At 39.0% G+C, this 23,197-nt stretch overlaps 1 protein-coding gene across 2 annotated transcripts in view; it reads left to right on the forward strand.

The window, feature by feature from the left end:
• Window positions 1-23,197, forward strand: part of LOC136877498 (nuclear pore complex protein Nup93) — a 262,104-nt gene that overhangs the window by 181,171 nt on the left and 57,736 nt on the right. For both annotated transcript variants that reach the window (XM_067151599.2, XM_067151600.2), the window contains exons 9-11: window positions 3,267-3,448; window positions 12,081-12,272; window positions 14,029-14,155. In XM_067151599.2, the coding sequence (XP_067007700.1) occupies window positions 3,267-3,448; window positions 12,081-12,272; window positions 14,029-14,155 (501 nt within the window). The remainder of the gene's footprint in view (window positions 1-3,266; window positions 3,449-12,080; window positions 12,273-14,028; window positions 14,156-23,197) is intronic.

Raw genomic sequence — 23,197 nt, forward strand, 5'->3', positions numbered from 1 at the left:
GATGGAGTATATAAAAAAGGAAAATAAATATGGCTAAGAGTTGGAGAAAAAGGAGGAACTCAAAATGATGCGGAGCGAGTACTTCGAAGAATTGCTACATCCAAATGAAATCTCAGTGGAGAAACTAACGAGGATGAAGAAGAACTACGAACGGAAACAAACTGACCCTTTTAGTGCCATGCCTTTTTACAGAGAGTGTGTGTGCTAAAAATGCCACCTGTTGTACGAGCATATTGCAAGGCTGAATAATGAAGAAAGTGAATACACTCTTGGCAATTTTAGCAAGAGTCTGGAGGAGCGTGATTGGCTCCTTGGCACTCCAAGGGTTAATTTGGGAGGAGGTGGAAGTAGGATTGAGGAAGATGAAAGGAGTGAAGGCACCAGGTTTGAATGACCTGAGGTATGGAGATGGTGAGAGCATCTGGAGGTGAGGAAATAATGGCTATATCGGGTGATCAGAGTTTCAAAAACAGATCAGATGTATTGAAAAGATTCAGGAGAGACAGATTTGGGCCAAAATAGAAGGGAGCTCTGAGAGAACAACGGTATAGTTTCAGACCAGGAAGGTCCACAGTATATATTTCCACTCATATTTGCCACTTATAAAGGCATAAAAAAGATAATATATTAAGAAGACAGCTACAGGAACTGCATTATGAATATGGAAATGATCCATTGATGGCCTTCTTGGGTGTTGGAAAGGCATATGATAGTGTATGCAGAAGCATGATATGGAAGACCCTAAGAAATGAAAGTTGGAAAACAGGCATATGTAGGGTAAAAGAGATGGATCAGAACAGTGCGAGTTGTGTGAAAGTAGGAGAAGAGAGAACAAAAGAATAGAAACAAGAAAGTGTGCTCCCACCATTACTTTTCATAATAGTAATTCTGCTTCTCCTTCTCCTCGTTTGAACTATACAGAAGCATATTTTTAAAATTAATTCAGTTATGCTTCTGAAACTTGGGTAATAAGGGCAAGTGAGAGAGAAGTAGGATCTAGGCCAGTGAGATTTTTTTTTTTTTTTTTGAGAAGTTGAATGGAAGTTGCAAAAATAGATAAGAGGAGAAATGAGAAGGTTAGAGAACTGGTGCAAGTGGAACCATTGTGAAATAGGATAAAGTAGTGAAGGCTTAGTGTGGATACAAAGAGAATGGCGAAGAAGAGGATACCCAGGAAGATGCATGAGATGGGAGTAGAAGGCAGGAGACCAAGAGGAAGACAAGTGACAGATGGCTGAAAGGAGTGGAGAAACAGGTGGAGAAAATAGCGGAGGTCTGGACCGAAGTGATGAGTGAAAGATGGTTGTAAGACAGAAGATGGATGGAGAGGCTTATGTTCCAAAGAGACCTGGTCAGTGCCTGGAAGCTGTGCAAGATGATGATGATGATGACATAAGAGTAAAGGCAAATGGATTTCCTGTTCTCATTTTACTTTCCATCAGGCATAAGAGCTCAGAGCAAAAACACTTCCAGTGCTCACTTTATTTTCTGTCAGACATAAGAGCTCATCAGCAAATGCTTTTCCAGTTCTCATTTTATTTTATATCAGACATAAGGGTCCATCAGCAAATGTTTTTCTAGTTCCATTTTGCATTGAGAGAGTTTCTCAGCAATTGAAGAGTGATTTTTCGAAAGCCAATGACTGCAATGAAAGCTGTTTCGAGATTTTTGAGATTTTATATCTTCACCAGAAACATAAAAGTTCTGTTTATACATTTATATAATGTGCAGTCTGACATCCGATATTCAGTAACGCCATTGGAAAGAACTCGTACCTTTCTGATGAAGACTGAACGCTTAAAAATATCTCAAAACTACCTTTATGTGCAGTTATCAACTTTTTGAAAATATGCTTCTCAATTGCTTTTCCAGTTTTTATTTACATCAGACTGCTGGTCTCAATGATGAGATGTTTTGGTGTACCAAATGAAACGGTAATTAACTGGGGCCTCCATACTCTGTGGCCTCAATATCCATCTTTTGATATCACCTTTGTTCCTCCAGCAGTTAGAGACAGCTGTATACTGCTGTACTAAAATATCAGTTATATATTTGCATCTTTTTCTACAGACTTAAACACCATTAAAGTTGACCTGTATTTTTTGTCATCTTCCGCAGCCTCAAAAGTTTGAAGAAAAATAATCAAAGCTGCTCATCAGGAGCTGCTTTGTTGCTAGCTCAGTATTTGATTGAATTCAAATTGCTTGCAAATTTTGTGTGTGATAATTTTATTTTGCTTAATTGTATGTCCTGTTTGGGACCAGTGTTGCCAACTTAGCGGATTTTCCGCTAAATTTGGCGGAATTAGAAGACTGTCGGCGGATAAATATTTCATTTCGCGGACAGGGGATTTTTGGCGGAATTCTAGATTTATTATAGCGGAATTTAGTGTTTTATCCATTTCATTTTTTTTTTAAATTTGTACTCCATTCTGTCTCCGAGCTACTCCATATTTCTTGTCAGGAGCTAGCAGTCACTTGAGGAAAACATGTTATTTGGATTTGGTGTATGAGATCGTGGTATCATAAATTTTTAATGCGTTGGGAAAGGGTACTTATCTTTTAGTCAACAAATGACAGATAATGAAACTGTGAGAGAGTAGCATTTGTATTTATGCTATAAAGGAAGACCGTTTAATGAACTGGCCTGTTTTGTGTGTGGCCCTTGAGGTAGGGGATTCACCTAGTTTGCACCCAGCACTAAAACGCCTACAAGTTTTAGTTCGCCAACTCACAGGCAGGGGGTTAATCCCAATGAAACTCACAGATCAGATGAGTGCAGACATTTACTTTTATTATTATTATTATTATTATTATTATTATTATTATTATTATTAGTAGTAGTAGTAGTAGTAGTAGTAGTAGTAGTAGTAGTAGTCATTATTTGAGATTGGATTTCTTGGCGGAATTTTAGCGGATTTTTTAGTAGTATTTAGTGGATCTTGAAAATATAAGTTGGCAACACTGTTTGGGACTAGATATTGAGATTACCTTGTTCATTGTTTAGTGTAGCATTTGCTATTTATGAAACAATTGAGTTTTTAGGTTTAAGGATCTGTCTCACTAGTAGTTTTGTACTCTAGAACCAAGTTCACTGGACCTAGTGACAAGTTGAAGGGCTGTCTAATCCAAAATGGAAGCAATCCTGGTCTGATAAGTGACATCAGTGAGTTCTGATCTGCTGGAAAAACATTGTAATTCCATGGGTCCACAGTGCATGTAGTGTCAAGGATTTTTAAAAATTTATTTATTTATTCTTTGTTTCAGAGTTGTGTATTGCATACTTGGAGCATGTGATGTTCAAGATGAACACCCTGAAATTGCCAAAACAGCAGATGACTATCTATGGCTAAAACTTTGTCAGATACGGGAGGAAGAAAATGAAGATGTGACAGGGGTAGAGAGGATGACTTTAAGACATCTCCAGACTTTAATTCTGGAGGAGTATGGTGAGTAAATTTCTGTGGACTATAGATACAGCAAGGACAGAAAGGCTATACAATAATAGGAACATGGTGGGTTATCTAGGTCTTTAAAATTAAATTTACTCACAGAGAAGTAGTTAGTTTTACTATCCACTAAATTTATTGAATCACTATGTACAGTTAATAAATTTCCATCATGTTTGAGTTCTCCACTCAACACAGTTTTTACTCGTGATCGTAACACATACTCATGTGATAATACTGCATGCTGGCATATCGAACTCGTGGTCCACTCGTCTTCTCACGGCGCACTGTCATTCCACAACAATTCACAACTAGCAAGGCTTGTTGAATTCCTTGCAGCTGACTGATGGACTTGATCCCGATGGATGATTAGTCACAGACTTGCGACAGTCTGTTTACATTCGTTCGTGATTGATGCACTGAAACTGACTCACTTGGGAATGAATCTAGACTGATTGGCACGTGCCAGATGTGCTCTTTATAAAGGCCCATAGAAGATTCTAGTAGTTCACAGATCATTCTAGGCACCTGGTCCAGAACAGTTTACAACTAGCAGTGCTTGTGAACTCTATGTATCTGACTGACAGATCACTCAGTCACTTCTGAATCTACTTGAAGTAGACACTCGGGGGTCTCGAACCTGATAGTAAGGCCTATAATGTATCCGTGAGATGAGTTTGGGTTAAGGGCGATATCAGTCGGCGCATTAGATCTTCACTGTAGAGCTGCTTCTAGGAGCTTCCTTATCGTGAGTGTCAACAATTCATCACCACTGTAGTTTGGCTCACTTCTGGCCCTGTTCATACTGTTGCAGTTGCGTTGCAATTATCGTTTCTCACTGACATCATTGCTGGCTGCCTCGCACTTGGCCTTGCTTGTGACAAATAACTTGATACTTGTTTGCTCCTTTCCATTCAGTTATGGTGTGTGTAGAAAATTGAACTTTGCTAAATCATTCAATTCAGATAGGAGAGAAAGGTCGGTTAAAAGTTAATGAAAACTTTGAAAGATAGTGAAGGTAATAATATTGAGCTAAGGAAGGAACACTTATGAAGGTTGAGTGTCTGTCAGAAAAATGCAGTCTATTGTGACTTCAGTATCATCCTGTTTGTTCATGTTTAACTTGCATGTTACCATCTTAGTAAGATTTAAATTTCAAATGCAATTGTCCATTTATTTTGAATTCTTCCTGACAGTAAATGCCAGCTGCCATGGAGACAGAGCGTCATGAAAGAGATTATTCTAGTACATCAAATTCAGCAGTTAATAGAAAAGCTTGGATAATTGTTGTAATTCAGACTGAGTGATGTGATATATATACAGGAGTGGTGTCTCAATGTTACAATAAAGCCTCTCAGTACAGTTATTGCTATGTCTATTGTGAAGATCTTGAATGATCCAAACTGTTTTCACAAGTTCTTAGTGAAATGTAGAATGGTCCCTCTTTTACCTGTCATCAAACCAATTATTATAGTATAGTTTTCAGGTGGCATTGCTTTTTAAAATATTCTTCTTTTTGGAATTTTTCTCAATTTATTGGGATCAGCACGTGATGGGGATTTGGTCTAGTTTTACGCCCTGGTGCCCTTCCTGGTGCTAACCTTATGTGGAGAGATGTATTCACTATTCCATGTTTCTGTGGTGGTTAGTAGTGTTGTATGTTGTGTGTATAAATGAAGAGAAGTATAATAAGATGAACACAAACATCTAGTCCACAAGCCAGAAGAATGTACTATATGCAGTTAAAATCCTTGGCCTAGCCAGGAATTGAACTCGGTGCCGTCTGAACCGAAGGCTACAATGCTGACAATTCAGTCAAGAAGCCAGACTTCAAAAAATACTGTTGTTGGCTTATATTCACTCTTCTCTAAATCTATTTTCACATAGGTTCTCATGATTCTCAAACCTGATTGTAGAGCCTGTAATGTGTCCTTGAGACGAGTTTGGTTTAAAGGTGATATCAATCTGCCTATTAGAATCCCTACTGTAGATACTATTCACTTTCTCAGAGGTGGTGTATCCCTCTTCCTTCAGTGCATTAAGCATTTGTTGGCCTAGCTCTATGACAACGAGAGTTGCATGGACATTCACTAAGGGAACAGGTTACCAAATGACATCAGCCTTTTAAAGTAAATAAATAATAAATCCAGTATAGAACACTTGACCTTAAATAGACAAAGTAGTTGGGTGAAATTAATGTACCGGTAACCTAATGGAGATGTACATTGCTGACCTGTACTACTCGTTTAGTTCAAATTGACAAAGTAGTTGGGTGAAATTAATGTACCACCGAGCTCGATAGTTGCAGTCGCTTAAGTGCGGCCAGTATCCAGTATTCGGGAGACAGTAGGTTCGAACCCCACTGTCGGCAGCCCTGAATATGGTTTTCCATGGTTTCCCATTTTCACACCAGGCAATTGCTGGGGCTGTACCTTAATTAAGGCCACGGCCGCGTCCTTTCCACTCCCAGCCCTTCCCTGTCCCATCGTCACCATAAGACCTATCTGTGTCGGTGCGACGTAAAGCAACTAGCAAAAAAAAAATTAATGTACCGGTAACCTAATGGAGATGTACATCACTGACGTGTATTACTCGTTTGGTTACGGAGCCTTGTGGGTTTTATTCCATCTGTCTGAAACTAATCTGTAGATAGGGCCAGGTGAAATGAAATCATTGTTCTGTTACTATCATCAGAATCCTCAGAGAATTATCTTTTATTACTTCCCTGGTCCATCAGCTGTATTGAAATCTTTGTTTTGTTACTATCATCGGAATCTTTCGTTGATTCCCTGGTCCATGAGCTGTATATGATTTTACAATACTTGTGATACACAGGTATGCTTTTGACCTTTTTTAAGCACATGGATTTTGACATTTTTATACCACAGTTAGTGTGGCATTCACACAAAACAAAATGTTCACTCAGTCTCTGTTCAACTTAGATGCCCTAGACCAGGGATGGCAAACCTACGTACCACACGTCACCTAGTAAACACGATTTCGGTGGTACACCGCATGAACTTGTAACATGTCTATAAATGTCTTGTACTGTAGACTATATGTATCTCGCACTTTGTGTAGTCATAGTATTTCAGATGTAAGAAATGAATTGCAATATAAGAATCCCATAATAAGAAATAAATATTGAAAATATTAGTTCCATTCGGACATGCACTAACATTGTCGGATGTGGTCGGAGAATCCTTCACTCACCTACATCAGTGAATCAGCCAGTGAAGTTGTGTATTGAATATTGTTTTCTGGTGGTTGAAAACATGTAGACGGTACCGAAAAAAACAGAAACTTAACGAAGTTTGTGGTCGGACTTTTCAAGAACAGTGGACAGAGTTATTTCTGAGTGATACAAAGAAACAATAAAAATTTGTGTTGCCTGTGTTCAGAAACAGTTGTATCCTGCACATTTTATGTAAAGCGCCATTTCGAGATGAATCATTCAAATGTTTGTTCCGTGCCAAAGGAAGAAAGAAGAGAGCTTGTTTCACAAAAATTCGGATCAATACACAAAACAAACAAGTTGTTTTGAATCACTTTTAGGCCAAATTATAATATCAGCACAGCTACTTTCATCTGTCTCACTGCATCGCACAGCATGGAGAACTGCTTTCTGATAGTGAGTTATTGAAGGAGGCTTTCTTATTAATGTCTTGACACATTATTTGAAGTCTTTCCTAACAAACAACAAATAATTAACAGCAGAAATACTGCCAGAGATAGAATAACAAGAATGGTAAAGATGTTATGGAGTAATTGATAACTCTCAGATATATTCAATATGTCTTGATGAAAGCGTGGATGTGACCTTAGAAGCAGGGTCAGCTGTGATTGTCTGTTTTTCTTATGGCAACGTGATGGAGGAAGTAGTTAAATTGCTGAGCATACTGTGACCACAGCGAAAGATATAATGAATGAACTGAAGTAGGAACTTGTATTAAAACTGGGGTTTGGCATACAGAAAATTATGTCTGTGACAACTGATGCTGCCCCAAGTATGGTGGATATTCATAATGTGTTTGTGATATTTCTTAAAGAAGTTAAAACACCCTATTTTACAGTTCTGTTGTGTATTACACCAGGAAGCCCTATGTGCAAAAGAAGGTATGAAGTCATTTGAAAGAGTACTCTTGGTGGTAACTAAAATTGTGAACTTCATATCTGCACGTGCTCTAAATAATTGCCAGGTCTTGAAGGATGGCAGACTTGTAATGTACAAGAATGTTCTCTGGCTGAGTTGTGGACAAGTACTTCAGAGGTTTGTCAAGCTCTTGGATGAAATTTGTTTTTGCATGACAGAAAAGCAGAATGAATTCCCAGAACTCACAGACCCTATTTGGCCGTGTGATTTAACGTTTTTTCCATGATTTTTCCAGCAGTATACAATGGTAGGGATAAGGAACTGCAAGGAAAGTGACATACTTCAGATAGGTTGAGATCATACAATCATTTCAGAGAAAACTTGAACTATTCATCAGGGATGTTGGAACAAAGACATTTAAGTACTTTCCGTCACTTACAGCAAAACTTGAACCAATGTCAAATTTTGCAGGTCAGTTAACTTTTGACAACACAAAAAGTACTTGTAAGATGTCTTACGAAATTCAAAACAAATAGTTTCCACAGAATTTTCCCAATTTTGAGATTTGGAGAAAATTTGGCTCTTTATTTCAAAACCACATATTGCACAAATGAGTGATGTCCATGTCAATTTTTTGACTGGTTAGATATTGACCTTTTAAAAATAGGGTTGATAGGATTTCATATGAGCAGTACATGAGTGGACAAATTTGTATAACTTGATGAAGCATTGGTGAAAATCGAGTGTGCTGTTGATGGTGAGTACTCTCTCCAGAAGCCAGAGAACTTAATACCTGAACAGTGAAACAGCCTCCCACAAAAGTTTTCTACCATGAAGAAATGTGTTTTGGGTCATCATTTGCCTCTGAGTAACTATTTTTTGCAATGAACGTTGTGAAGTCAACAGTTAGAAAAAGTCTTGGTTCAAACCTAAGTGCATCTTGTGCGTTATTGATAGAGCCCTGTGCGGATATACAAAATATTATCCACATCCACTTCGCACTCCCTTCATCCGCACCCACATCCGCGAATGGTTATCCGTGGATATCGTAAATATTTTAAAAAGAGGTGTCCGAGAAGTCCCCGTACCCCTAGTTTCATACGTTTCATATTATTATTTTGTTATATTATGGCATGGACAATTGAGTTTGTATAGTTGGGGAATTCAGTAGTTGTTTTATTGGTATTGGTATCCCTGCTGCTAGCGTTGTTGTCAGTCTCATTTCAGTTGTTAAGTCATGGCGGACGTGAGCGGACACAGCTACACTGTTGAGGAGTGATTAGTGGCGTGTGTGTGGATGCACGAACGAGCACATATGGGGCAAACAATGACAGTGATAATGAGTGCATTTAGAGATCGCTTTGGCAAACCCCCACCTTGTAAAGCTACTCTGGTTGATTGGGAGAAACTTGCATTTGCTTCAGGCATTGTCAAAGACAGGTCGCGTAGGGGACGTAAAAGACGTGGGAAGAAACGTGTGCCGCCATCGCTCAATCAGTTGAGTAGTCTCCATTGAAATCCATTCGCAAAAGAACAGCTGAACTTCAAGTACCGCGGTCAACAATGCATGACCACATTAAAAGAGATTTGAAAATGAAAGGATTTAGACTGATGCATGTGAATAAATTATCTGACAATGACATGGAGCAATGAGTTGCAGCCTGCTGTGCTTTGTTGACACAATTCCCAACTGCTGTGTCTTGCTCAAGAGTATTATTTTCTGATGAATGTGCAATATATTGCAGTTCACGTAGGAGGAATGTGGTTTTGTGGTCTAAGGAAAATCCTCATTATGTGCAAGAGTTGGAAAGGAACCCCCCTCATGTTGTAGTATGGGCCGGGATATCATCACGTCACTTGTGCGGACCGTATTTTTTAGATGGGTATGTGAATGGAAAATCTTATTTGCATATGTTACAATCTTGGTTAATACCTCAGCTTCAAGACAAGGGAAACATGGGTCATGTGTGGTTACAGCAGGAAGGGGCTCCAGCACATTTTGTTATTCAGATGCGCGAGTTCCTTGATGAATAATTTCAAGGCCGCTGGGTTAGCCATGGCTCACCAACATCTCCAGCCCTGCTGAAAAGGCCACCACGAAGCCCGGACCTTTCCACGCCAGACAACTCATTATGGGGAATAATCAAGTCCCATGTGGCTCATCGTCGGTACACGACTAATGAAGAATTGCGTCAAAGTGTGGAGGAAGCCTTTCGTTCCATAACTCCTGAGATGCTCCGCAAGATGTCAATGAGGACTTGGGGACGGATAAAACTCTGTGTAAGGCATGATAGTGCACATACAGATTCCCTGGATTTATAGTTTTTATATGTAAGTACTCCACTATAATATGAAACGTATGAAACTAGGGGTACAGGGACTTCTCGGACATCCTGTACAGTATACTACATCCAAGGTATTGAAATGGACAGATCTGTTAACACAGGCCTGATAGCTTACACCAGAACCCCTACAGTCGCAGGTTTATGAGAGATTTTCTCTTGCGACAACCATCGACGTATTGACCTTTGTTCCTTCCTTCCATTAATTGCGGGCAGGAGCCAGTTAAGGCTTAGGTCAGATTTACGGCTTTATGGTCTCAAGGCTCTTTATATATAACCATTCTCTCATACCACTCTCAAGGTCATCTAACCACAAGCAAAAATAAGAGTATATTCGAGTGAAAATCAATAAACTTCATTGTTTATACTGTTTATACATTATCAGAAAAATTATCCACACTGCCACACAGTTTGCATCTACTGAGACACTAACTTCGTGGATATCTGCATCCGTGCAGGGCTCTAGTTATTGAAGACGACAAGTTATGAACCTAACATAAATGACATGGCTACAAAGAATCTGTAACAAGTTTCATACTAAATGTGAGAAGGATATTTCAAAGTCGATTGCCAATATTACTAATTTTTTAAAATTTTTATATCTAATAATATTTAATGATGAAGTGTGTTACAATTAATATGGGGTTATTATATATCTTTTTTACAAATAATGTTAGGTGTGCTTAAAACATATTAAGTTTTTTTTGCATGTATGCAGAATATGACCACGGACCATGCATTTACACATTATACACCTAATAAACAAAAAATAAAGAACATATTATAAAACATGATTGGGAATGAGGAAAAGCCTGTCTGGTGGCGAGGATCATTAAGACATTGAAGTCTAAACGGTTTGACACTGTGGTTAGCTGGGTTGAGTCCCGTTGGTAGAAAAAATTTTCACCATTGGAATGTTGGCCGGCAAGTTAAGGGAGGTGGTGATATACAATTTTGAATCACTAGATTGCATGCCAAAAGCCTGGATTACATTCCAAACCTCTCTGCAGTTTTCATATGGAGTGAGTGCATATGACACTGTTGATGGTGTTTCGTCTGTCAGATGGAGACGTTAAGCCTTGAGCAGACCCCTTGGTGCTATGTGCCGATAGCGAGTTTCACCCTCTCCCTTCCTACTATCATATATCATGTCATTCATTTCACCTCATTGACAACTCTGATGAGGTTGCCATCAGGAAAGGCATCCGGTCATAAAAATCCGTCACGACAGATTCATCTCACCTCATACCCGACCCATAGAGAAACAGGACAAGGGTTGGACAGACAGACAGACAGACAGACAGACAGACAGACAGACAGACAAACATGGGTATTAAGAAAGAAAGTTGGGAGTGGGGTGGGGTTGTAGCCATTCCTTAAAGGAAAATAACCACTGGTGCAGTAGACAGTTGAAAATAATAAACCGTGCTTAAAATGAGACACTAGTTGGAAAAAGTTCGCTATCACTGCTCTAGGCTATATTTTATTAGGACAGGAAGACACTTCCATAATCCTGTCTCAACAATATGAAGGTTTGGTTAGTGTTAATATCCTCTTTTTCAGTATTAATTTGGAATGATCCTCTTCTAAATCATTTTCAGAGAGACTGAGTCCACACCTTGTAGTCAATCTGAAATGTCTAGTTTCTGAATTGCATAATTCTGACATGGTTGAACCTGCCCATTGAAAAAATTGTAGTAATTTAGAATGTCCTGTAAATCTTTCACTTTCTCCTGCTGTAAATGCATGCACCTTCTTCTACTATCTTAAGGGAAATCCATTCATAAAATACTCAATCTAATTTGGTAAATGTAGCAGAAGATTGTAAAACTCTACTATACTGTAGACTTTCTGTCGAGCAGATTGAAGTAAATGTAGGTTATAATATGCAGAGATGATGTCTGCACAGGACCCATTTCACTGACTAATGAAAAATGACCTTCAAATATACATTCACCTGAAATAGATATCTCGTATGTTAATCTATTCAATAAGACACCCTGTCCAGCTTAATTCCCATGGGGATTATCCAAATCTGATAAACATGTTTTCATGTGGTTTGGTCTGAACTGGTGTAATGTGGGGCGTATTTCAGTTCCATGAATTATTTTGTGCATTTGTGATCAATGTCAAATAAACATCTGTGATAATCAGTATGTGAAATTTAATAGGAATATTTCTCATTGTTCTTTTTTAGGTGAGAAGTATTACAATGCGTATGAGAACCCTATTCTGTATTTCCAAATGCTATTCTTGACGGGACAATTTGAAGCTGCTCTTGGGTTCCTCGCAAGGATCGATAAACTAAGAGTACATGCTGTACACATTGCCATTGCTCTCCATGAACACAACCTCTTGTCAATACCGTCTGAGGTACAGGTTCCAATAGGTAAGTTGTCATTTTTTTATTAGGTCTTTGAAGTAGATTTTTTAAAATTGCTAATATATTTAACTCCTCAGCGCCGACCTCTATACGTGGTATAGACCCTCTTTTCTTCCGTAGCTGCCGACCTCTATACGTGGTATAGACCCATACATGGTTTCACATTTACAGCTATAGCGCGAAGAGTTTTGGAGTTATTGATATGCAAATTGTTTTGTTTCCAAGAAGACATTTTCGGGTTTATCAGCATTGTAAATAAGAATTGAAAAATCGTTATAATGTAGTTGTTTTTGCAAGGATAATTATTTGTCAAATAAGTCTGAGCACTAATCTCTTGCTTTTTTAAAAGTCTGTTTGCTTCATTCTTTCCCACAGAATAAAATAAAGATGATCTGAGAAGTTTGTCTCTTCGTGTGATGTTCTTTGCTCTATTTGTACATTGGGAGTGCGGTTTATTTATTATATTTGTCTTTATTTCTCGGCTTGTAATATCTTCGTAACTCTCCACGAGCGCTCTGTGTAGGCATCAGTTAGTGCTGCTTTCTACCATACGATACGAGAACCAGTTGTTCATGGTATATATCTCGTTTGAAAGACGTTGTCTCGACCTTTTATCTGAAATATGTATTGAGTTGGTTTGTTTCGTCATAAATATTATTCCCCTCATTCAGTTTCGTCCTGTTGCTTTCGGTCTCGTTGCAGCTTCATCAGTCCGTGTGACGTGCCGCGCTCAGCTGTGGTATGACTGACAGTAACGTGCTTGAAATATTGTATAATTCAGATGAAAGTTTAGTCGGAAGTAGTAGTGACAGTATAAGCAGCAGTGATAATGAAATAGATGATGTAGCAGTGGTAAATGATGAGAGTGACGATGAGGAGGAAACAGTACTTGGAAATTTCGTGTAAGAGGCTAGATAATTATACAGGTCAAAGAGAAGTTTTCAACGGTGAATTCTGATTGCTAAATTCTCTAATAATACTCACACAGGTCACAGAGACAAATATTGAGCAATTACCGTATTGGGTTCAGCTGGTGAAAGGTTTGTTTACAAAATACGCTCGCTCGGGAGGGGAACGAAATATTCATGGCCGGCGCGCATCAGATAATACAGTTCCAAGGTTGCAGGAAAGACATTTTATCAGGAAATTAGCACCCAAGAGTTGGAAATCCAAACCTCAGAGACATTGTATCCTGTGTTCAAAACACGGCGAAAAGAAGACGTCAGTGTACTGCTTCCAGGAGTGTGACTTGAGTCCCTGTCTCAAAGAGTGCTTCGAACTCTATCACACGGAACTAAATTACTAAGGAAGTGTGAAACAATTGTGTAATTATCTGCATGTACATAGTTCTGTCATAAGGTATTCCAAATTTTGTGAAAATCGGGCTACTTTTTTACTTGTAGTAACGCTTTAAGTGAATCGATGTATTTCAGTCGCGCGTAGTTGAAATCTCATCCGGCCGCGGGGTAGGAAGCTATTTAAATGGCTGCGACACTGAGGGGTTAAGAATAAATGTTGGTATACAGTATCTTACTTCAGCATAGCTTTTACTTAAAACTATCCTTACCATAATATTTTCTGGCCTTGTTTTAGAAAAAAAAAAAAATGTTAAAGCCAAGAGTTGGGAAATATGTTAAACTCCTTTCTCCTCTTCGTATGTATATATTTTCTAGGACTAAGATGAAACTAAAGAAACTTGCAGCATTTTAGTTTTTAGATTGGAATTTCCACTTTACTTCTTGCTTTTGTCTCATGTTTGAAGTATGCGTTCATCCTGATGACAAGCCGCCAGCACGAAGATTGAACTTAGCTCGCCTTGTCATGGTGTATGTGAGGAAGTTTGAAGTTAGTGATTCAAGGGAGGCTTTGCAGTATTATTATTTACTGAGGTAAGAAAAAACATGATATTTTAATTTCATAATTTTATTAGTTAGCTTGCTTGTAAACTGTATTTTTTTTCTTTTTCACCCTTTCTTGTTCTGTCACAAAACTAAAGTGAAGTTTTGTGTCTGTTTTCTATTCCACCTTTCAGTTCCTACTATGTAGTGAAGTTGTATGATGGAAAGGAACAAACAAATGTTATATGACCTGATACGTAGAAAGATAACAACATGAATAGGAAAGTAATTCGGGAGATAGTGGATTCGAATGCCACTGTCAGCAGCCCTGAACATGGTTTTCCCTGGTTTCCCATTTTCACACCAGGCAAATACTAAAGCTGTATCTTAATTGAGGCCATGGTTGCTTCCTTCCCACTCCTAGCCCTTTCCTATTCCATCATCGAGACCTACCTGTGTCAGTCAGATGTAAAGCAAATTGTAAAAAGAAGAAGAAAAAGAACATGTAATAGGTTAAACATAATGACAGATCTGTATTGGATGAGAAAGTGATAGAAAGAAGAGATGAGGATGAATATGGAAACACAAAAGGACAAGATTTCTTCGCAGCTGCGATAAGTTCATTTCTGCTTCCCAGCTTCATCTGGAGGGCAGGATTCGACACTCGTTGAGTGGCCATTATGCTTTGGTTTTTTATCACTTGTTTGTACATTTTCATTACTTATTACTTAGGTTCTTTTTCTCCTTTTGTGTTTGTTCTTTGTTCCTAGTCCTTTACCACCTGTATTCATCTTCACGTTTTTGTTTTGCTTTTCCTCTATTTATCTAACTTTATTCTTACATCAGCCGAAGTTTCCCAGTGAGTAATTTTTGTAGTAAACATTAGGGCGCAAAATACATTTTTCTGACAGAAATCGGGTCGATCAAATCAGATCCACTATGCTCACTAAGCTATCTGCTCCCTTGTGGAGGTGCTATATCTGCATAAACAGTACAGACAAGACCAATCTCTCTGTTACAGTGGGGTGCACAGAACCCCATCTACGCCAGCGCTGCTGGGGTGAATAACTTTGTATTTACATTTTCCTATTATTCCTTAGAACGCTTTTTATAAAGTTTAAAAAACAGCGAACATCTAAGCCAAACCAAGTAAAGCTGTCTCGACAATCTGCTTGCTCTACCGTAGTTCAGGTTCTCCAGCGAGCTGGTTTTCCTTGCCGGCGTGAAAAAAAAGCTCCCCAGCGAAATTTAAGGCGCTTGGTTGACGCATGCACTTGATGCTTCCTTGTCCTGGGAGCGAGGCAGAGCTAGCTGTGAGCCCTCCTCTGACAGCAGTTTATGGCGACATGCCAGTTAGCTTGGGAAAGGTATGTTAGTTTTAATACTTGACACTCGAAGTGTTCAGCACCACACACTAGATACTGCAAAAAAAAAATATATATCAACATGTTAACAGTTTATGAAATCTATTGTCATATAGAAGAATATATTAAATTCTATGATTTCGGCATGTATAAAACATTTCTGAGCAATTCATTGTTGACACGTGTAGAGTATGTTTTCCGATAGCCTCAGAAAACTATTTAGGTTGCCCAGCATGAACAGAGAACTAAGCGCGAAGTAAAAGAATTTTGTATTTGGTTGTCTGTGATGGTGGTATATAGCGAATTCTTTAGTGTTCCTCTTGGATTATAGGTGAAGTTTCCGTGAGTTCTGTGCCATTCTTCATGAATATAAAGTGTGTCATACGACGTGACGAATATTTTCCCTCATTTGTCATTGTGAACGTACCTCATAAGCGAGTGAAGCTTTAAATCTTCGGCGACGGTAGAATACCAGTTAAATTTTGCTGATTCAGTTTAGGTTAGGTTTTTAAGTTAAAAACAAGTAGTTCCAGTGTATTTTTGTGAAAACTATGACTCTACTGTGCTATCACAAAGTGTCACTGGGTGAAACTGTAAGTACTGTGCCAGTAAAATAGCCCGACTTTATGAATTAATGAATTAATATTAAAGCACGAAGTAGGTCTCAAGGCAATTCTGGGTGGTTTCTAGCTAGGGCTTGGTACAGGAGGCAGGGTCCTATCTACAAGAACATTTTTAAATAGATTGAATAATAGTTTTTTATTCAGGAAATGCATTTCGAAGTGCACATCACCTTACTGTTGATAGTCGCTCTCTTCAACATCACCTTTTCATGACCCGTGCTCCCAGTTCACCAGGCTGAACGGGACTGGAATACATTCTGGAAGTTGCCAATATTACGTTGAGATAAGGCCGGAACACCCAGGTTGGTTTGATATGGGTTTGAGTCTCGAACGTTCGACGTTCTGGACGATTTCCAACAATGTTACAGGGGAATCACTCGTCACATAACTTATACGAGTGTCCAGAATTACACAGTCCCCCAACACTTTGGTTTAACAGCACTGTTTCATTTAATATGGTTGGGATATGCCGTCGAATTCACTCTTAATCTTGTAGATAGAATTTATAAATTCACTAAAGATGTAGATGCGAGTAGCATCGAGATTGGAAGAAAATAAAGCACAATTCATGAATAGAAATAATGAAACTGAAAATTGTTCACGCCCTTGGCACAGTTCGTCGTGATTTTCCACTAAATAAAGTAGCACTTGACATTGAAAGAAATGTATGACTGCTCTAGAGTTTATCAATGACACTGCTGTCAGTCACACACAAATAATTTACACACTGTTCAGAAGAAATAATACACAATTATGTTTGAATTGGATAAAGAACACGGTTTGAGTTCGGAGTGAATCACTTGTGTCCTAGCACACGATTATACTTTTATCATGGTAATCATTTGCATTAACATTCATGGGAAAGTTCAAACACTTTCATAAATACTTGTGTCTATTAGGGAAATTATGCTGACTGAGATTTAAAGAAAAATTGTCACAGTTAATAGTATAACGTAATAGTGTCACACTGAAATTAATGATGTGTTCAGAGATTAGGCTCTGCTGACTGAGATTTAAAGAGAAATATCACAGTTCCTAGAATATTGCAGTAGTGTCACATTTAAATTAATATTGGTTCAGAGATTAAGTTTCACACAGGCAACGTGGTAATGAACTCAGTTCCACAAGAACGAAAGTAAGTTATATCGAGGAGTTTCTACATGCGCACAGAATATAAGTTATACTTTACTGTTGTCACCTAAGTCTAATACACGACTTGTCATAAACAGAGTTCCAACACACGTAAAAATTATAAGTCAACTTAACTGATGGACTCAATGTCCATTATAAAGAATTTGTTATACATTAGAGTTCACACGCGCACAATTTATAAGTTCGACTTGACAGTCCGAGTTTAAGTCCCACATGAAGACTTTGAATATTCGAGATAGCCTTGGTTAGCACTCCGACGAACAACAACACTGTAGTGTGGAGAGTCAGGCTGGCCTCTAAGCTATGACTGTCTGATCTGGGTCAAGTGAGGGGCTCCTACGTCATCAGATAACGTGATCCTCTTGAAACGGATTATCTCGTGAATCCCTCGATGGATTTTCTTGAGATTCATAATTTGAGACGTTTGTTGTCCTCTTCAAAACAACGTATCGCTCAAGTCGCTGCGATTATTATAACATCGAACGTTCGCGAAGGCGTGACGTTCATATCCAGAACATACCAGGCCATGCAGGCTACACATGGCGTCAGGCGGGTAGTTTATATTGTCCCTGCAGCTACGTCACCTACACAGCTGTCACTGGCTCGCCCGCCCGCTCGCTCCTCCGAACGTAAACAAACTAAGTTCGCTCTGAACGTCTTGCGTGATGATGAAGTACAATTAATAGTAAAAAATAATACGGCATGTACGGGTCGTAACCGGTACAGTACATTGTTTAAAATCTACTATAGATAAAGTTATGATGGTGTCGTCACTGCCGTGAATATCAGTTTGGAAATATATGCGAGTTTGTAGTTGAAAATATTCTTGAAAGACCTATCTGAGGTAGACCTTTCTACGAAAAATGTAGCCCTATAACATTTTAATGTTTACTTTAGTGTGTGTTGTGGGGCTACGATTGCTTATATTTAAAAAATATTTTTGCCGCTGGGGTAACGAATGCGTTCACTGCACACCGCTGCTCTCTTATTGCGTTCATTGTTGGAGGTAGGTCAGGTTTAGAACCCAGTTGATCTAGAAAGTGAAGAACCGCCTTCCCTTTTGCGAAGTGAATACAGCAGTAGCTACATATCTAATACATCTTTGAATATAAAGTTGGTGTGCAGCACCTCCATTGCCCAGGCTGTAAGGGATCTGAAATCTTTCATGTACCACAGCCACTCACATACATCACATTTGTAACCAAACTCATTGTCTATGAAAACAACACCAAAGTACTTAGTAGGAGCTTGCCAAATCCTGTCAAACTCTACTGCTTGACGTGCCTTTGCCATGAGGTGCTGGTGGTCAGAGATGATCTACTGGAGTCCATAGCCACTCCACTGTCATCTACAGCCAACTCCCAAGTGCAAAGGTTCTACAGGCTGCAGACATCTTAGGCTTATTTGATTCCTCAGATTTCCCCTCTAACCTCCTGAATGGGAGTTTCTGGTTGTTTTAGACCAAAAGTATTTAGACATTTTGCAAATTTAGCACAATTTTTAGCTTTTCCCTGACCTGGTCGGGAAGTTATCGAAATTATGGTGACTAGCGGTATGTAGGTAGCTAGTTAGAAAAAAGCAATGTTATAAGAACTGTGACATCTTTAAGGGCTAATTACTCTATATACAAAAAGAAGACTGGAATGGGATACAATTACTGAAGAGCAGTAGTGGAAGGAGAGGCAACAGTGAAATAAGTACCATCAACAACCTTACCTTGCAGGAGCTGAACAACGAGAAATATAAATGATGATGATGTGGATAAAATCAATAACATGTAGACTAAAAGGGATGTTAGTGAATTGCAAGCATGTTGAAATGAAATTCCTGCGAACTACCCTCCAAAAAACGCGCAAGGACCATGTAAGGAACAATGACATCAGCATGGAACTGGAAGTGGACTCTATAGAAGAGAAGCTAAATACTTTGAGACTAACAGGGTGTGAACACGTAAAGCGATTACCAAGCATAAGAACACCACATGCATGCCTAGAAAGAACAGTTAAAGAAAGAAGGCCAGTGGGAAGGTCTAGGAAAAGATGGCTACACTAACTGGCAGACGATGTGGAGAGAAGAGGAGGGAACTAGGAGTCAGTGGTGAAAGAGAGGGCATTTTTGGACAGGCAATGATGGCAAAGGCTCATTCAGCACCACCCTACCCGGCACGCTGGAGGGGTTCTATGATGATGATGATGATGAATTCATCATCGGTACATAATCAGTACATTGATTTATGTGACAGTATTTTACTTTTCTGGTGTAATAATGTTAAGCGTTTGTAGCTTTAGCCGGCCCTGCAGTATAGGGATAACGTGCCTGCCTCTTACCCGGAGGCCCAGGGTTCGATTCCCGGCCAGGTCTGGAATTTTTACCTGGATCTGAGGGCTGGTTTGAGATCTACTCAGTCTACGTGATTACAATTGAGGAGCTATCTGACGGTGAGATGGCGGCCCCGATCTAGAAAGCCAAGAATAACAGCTGAGTGGATTTGTCATGTGATCACACACGTCACCTCATAATCTGCAGGCCTTCAGGCTGAGGAGCGGTTGCTTGGTAGGCCATGGCCCTTCGGGGCTATTGCGCAATGGTTTTTTTTTTTTTTTAAGGGTTTATTTTCTTAAGCCCTTCTTCCAGCGAGGAAACATGACTACTATTTGATCAACTAACAAATCAATTGACACTTGCCTCCAGATCGCATATGTGCGTTATCAGATTTCTCCCATCAAGGGGTATTTGGATACAATATTCAAACAACGGATCACTTGGTGAATGGACATGTCAGTTGTTTCTCACCTTGCGTGAGAAAACGGTGGCTAATGAAGAGTTCAACATAAAGCTTTTGGGGGCAGTGGAAAAGTATCCATGTCTGTATAATTATAAAATATTGAGTCGATGCATAAGTTTATGTGGTATTCTTTTGGGTTGGCAGCAATACGGCGTGAAGGGATTGCTTATCGTTATTCCGTTGTTTTAACTGAGTTTGTAGTTTTTGTGTTGTAAAACACAGGTTTTCTTGATTGTGAACATATTTTTTATGTACATTTCAGACAAACGGATATGAAATGTCAAGATGAGAAAAGTGAGCATTGCCGACACATTTTACTCTTCAAGTTTAACCGAAGATCCAGTGCAGCAGGAGCTGCAAGAACAGTTTGTGAAGTGTACGAGAATGAAGCAGTTGCTGAAAGAACAGCACAAAAATTATTTTCCCGCTTTCGAACAGGACAGTTTGACTTGTCTGATGGTTCACGTTCTGGAAGACCTTCAGATTTTGATGAAAATCGCTTGAATGAGTTGCTCTATGAGAATCCTTGTCAAACAATGCGAGAAACGGTGCAAGTTTTTGAATGTGATCAGTCAGCTATTGTCGCCACTTGCGTTTGATGGGTAAGGTACAGAAATTGGGTATATGGACATGTGCTAAGTGACAGTAATAAAAATCGAGTAAACATCTGTTGGTTATTGCTTCCCCGGCACTGGTTGGCTTGTGATAGGCACGAAACATACCTTTCGAACATTGTCACCGGTGACAAGAAATGGTGCCTGTACAGTATGTCAAAATGAAGAAGAGGAAAGAGTGGTTCAGCCCATCAAAAAAGAAAAAAAGCAACTCTCCGTGCTAAGGATATTGTCCATCCACAGATGGCATTCTTCACCATGAACTTCTTTCGAAAAACACGACGATTACATCTGCTGTGTATAGTGATCAGTTAAGACGGCTTGCCATTGCTATTGACAACAAAAGACAACAACCAGTCTTATTGCTCCATGATAACACTCGTCCGCATACAGCGCAATTGACCAAAGGAGTGATTGCTGAACTTGGCTGGGAACCTCATCCTTGTCCTCTGTATTGCCTTGACCTTGCCCCCTCAGATTTCCATCTTTTCTGCTCTCTTTCTAACCACATTCAGGGGCAAGTGTTTCCTGATGAAGGTTCTCTTGACCAATGCCTGATTTCTTCCAGTGAAAACCAAAACAGTTCTGCAACCTGCTACCTGAATGTTGGCAGAAGGTCATACAGAGTGGAGGTGAATACATCACTGAGTGATTGTGATTGTGAGTTACAGTGCGTGACATTGGCAGTAAAATAAAACAAAGTGTAAGAACCGCACGAACTTATGCATTGACCAAATACAAGAATATTCCAGGAAAGATATTATTGGAAAGGCTTGGACAGAAGTCGTCAAAGAAGTTAATGATAAAGGTACATGTAAGCAGAAAGTTTTGGTTTATATTTTTTTCCACTCACAATCAAATATCCAGCTCCTTGGCCAAATGGTCAGTGTACTGACTAGGCCAGGGATTTTAACTGCTTATAGTTATTATTCTGTTAGTGAGAGTTCACTTCAGATATGATCTCATCAGATACCTTTGCAATGGGAACACCTCATCAGAAGCAAAGTAAAATGGGAATTTTTCTTCTCTGCATTCTTAAGACCTTAAAAATGCCACCATTACTGTGCCTGCCAGCATATCCCGTTTCTGTCATAATGAAGATTCCATCGGCATCACTGCACGCCATTAAACGAGTGAATGGAAACCTCTCTAGTTCAAATTTTCAGATCCACTTCCAGGAATTTCCTATATCCTAATGCACTTCCCATCTAACAACCCACTGGGAGATTCCACAGTTTGTAATATTGGTCTGCATTCACTTTCTATTCCTCTTTATTCAGCGTGGTCATATGTGTCTTGTGTAATCCTTTCCAAATAGCAACATTAGTTTTGTGTATGATTTTTACTATAGTGTTGTTTCCATGAACACTTTTTTAATTTTTTGTTTTTTATTTGTTTTTAATTAAAAGGTAAGTGTGTGTGTATCGTTTAGTTAAAAATACCCGAGTAATACTTAATATATCTGAGCTATATAATTTTTAGAAATGTAAAATATGCTTAACAGTTTCTTAAAGTGCATGTCTTTGTTTTGCAATTGAGAGCATCAAGGAGAAATGGAAGAAATTAAGGATAGTTGTTGTCAGGAAGCTGAAACAGCTACTACCAAGTGGTTCATCAGCAAAGGCAAAGAAGCCATGCTGCTTGAATGAAAAGATGCATCACTTGTCAAATCTGCAGCTAATGCACAAACTTCAAGGAAATGTACCTTCCCACATATTGATGTGCCGAGTGAGGAGAGTGGATAGGAAACTGCACTAACCGTGAAAACACTCTCAGAATAGAGAAACAAAACTTAAATATAGTCATTCTTCAACACTATCAAATTCTCTGTAGTTTTATATCCTTTTTATGAACGTAAGGTCTAACTCTCTCGACTAGTTGAAAAAAGAATTATTTTTCCATCTTGTAGAAGGATTAGAAATATCAAGAACCTCCTTGGCTCAGGTGACAGCGCACTGCCCTCTCACCGCTGGGTTCCGTGGTTCAAATCCCGGTCACTCCATGTGAAATTTGTGCTGGACAAAGCAGAGGTGGGATAGGTTTTACTGCGGGTGCTCCGGTTTTCCCTTTCATCTTTCATTCCAGCAAGACACTCCAATATCATTTAATTTCATCTCTCATTCATTAATCATTGCCCCTGAGGAGTGCTACAGGCTTCAGCAGCCGGCACAATTCCCATCCTCGCTGCCAGATGGGGACTTCATTTATTTCATTCCTGACTTGGTGAGATGACTGGAAACAGGCTGTGGATTTTCAGTTTCATTAGAAATTTCTGCTGTCTGTTGATGGCTCTGTAGCGGCTATAAATGTTCATCTGTCCTTGTAATATTGTTATGTAAGGATGTATGCACCATTTTCTCTTTCTTTTTGCTCCATTTTAGGTATACCAGTACATGGCCATATGAACAATACAATCTAAAAACTATAAAACGAAAATGGTCATTAATGATTCATATAGTTATTGCATCGTCATGGTCACGTTTTCTTGGTGGGTGAAGGACCTTAGGAGTAATTCATAATTTCATTCAAGTAGATTTTCCAACAACCACCAGTTA

The sequence above is a fragment of the Anabrus simplex genome, chromosome 7 (genome assembly GCF_040414725.1).
Source record: "Anabrus simplex isolate iqAnaSimp1 chromosome 7, ASM4041472v1, whole genome shotgun sequence".
In the NCBI taxonomy this organism is placed as follows: Eukaryota; Metazoa; Arthropoda; class Insecta; order Orthoptera; family Tettigoniidae; genus Anabrus; species Anabrus simplex.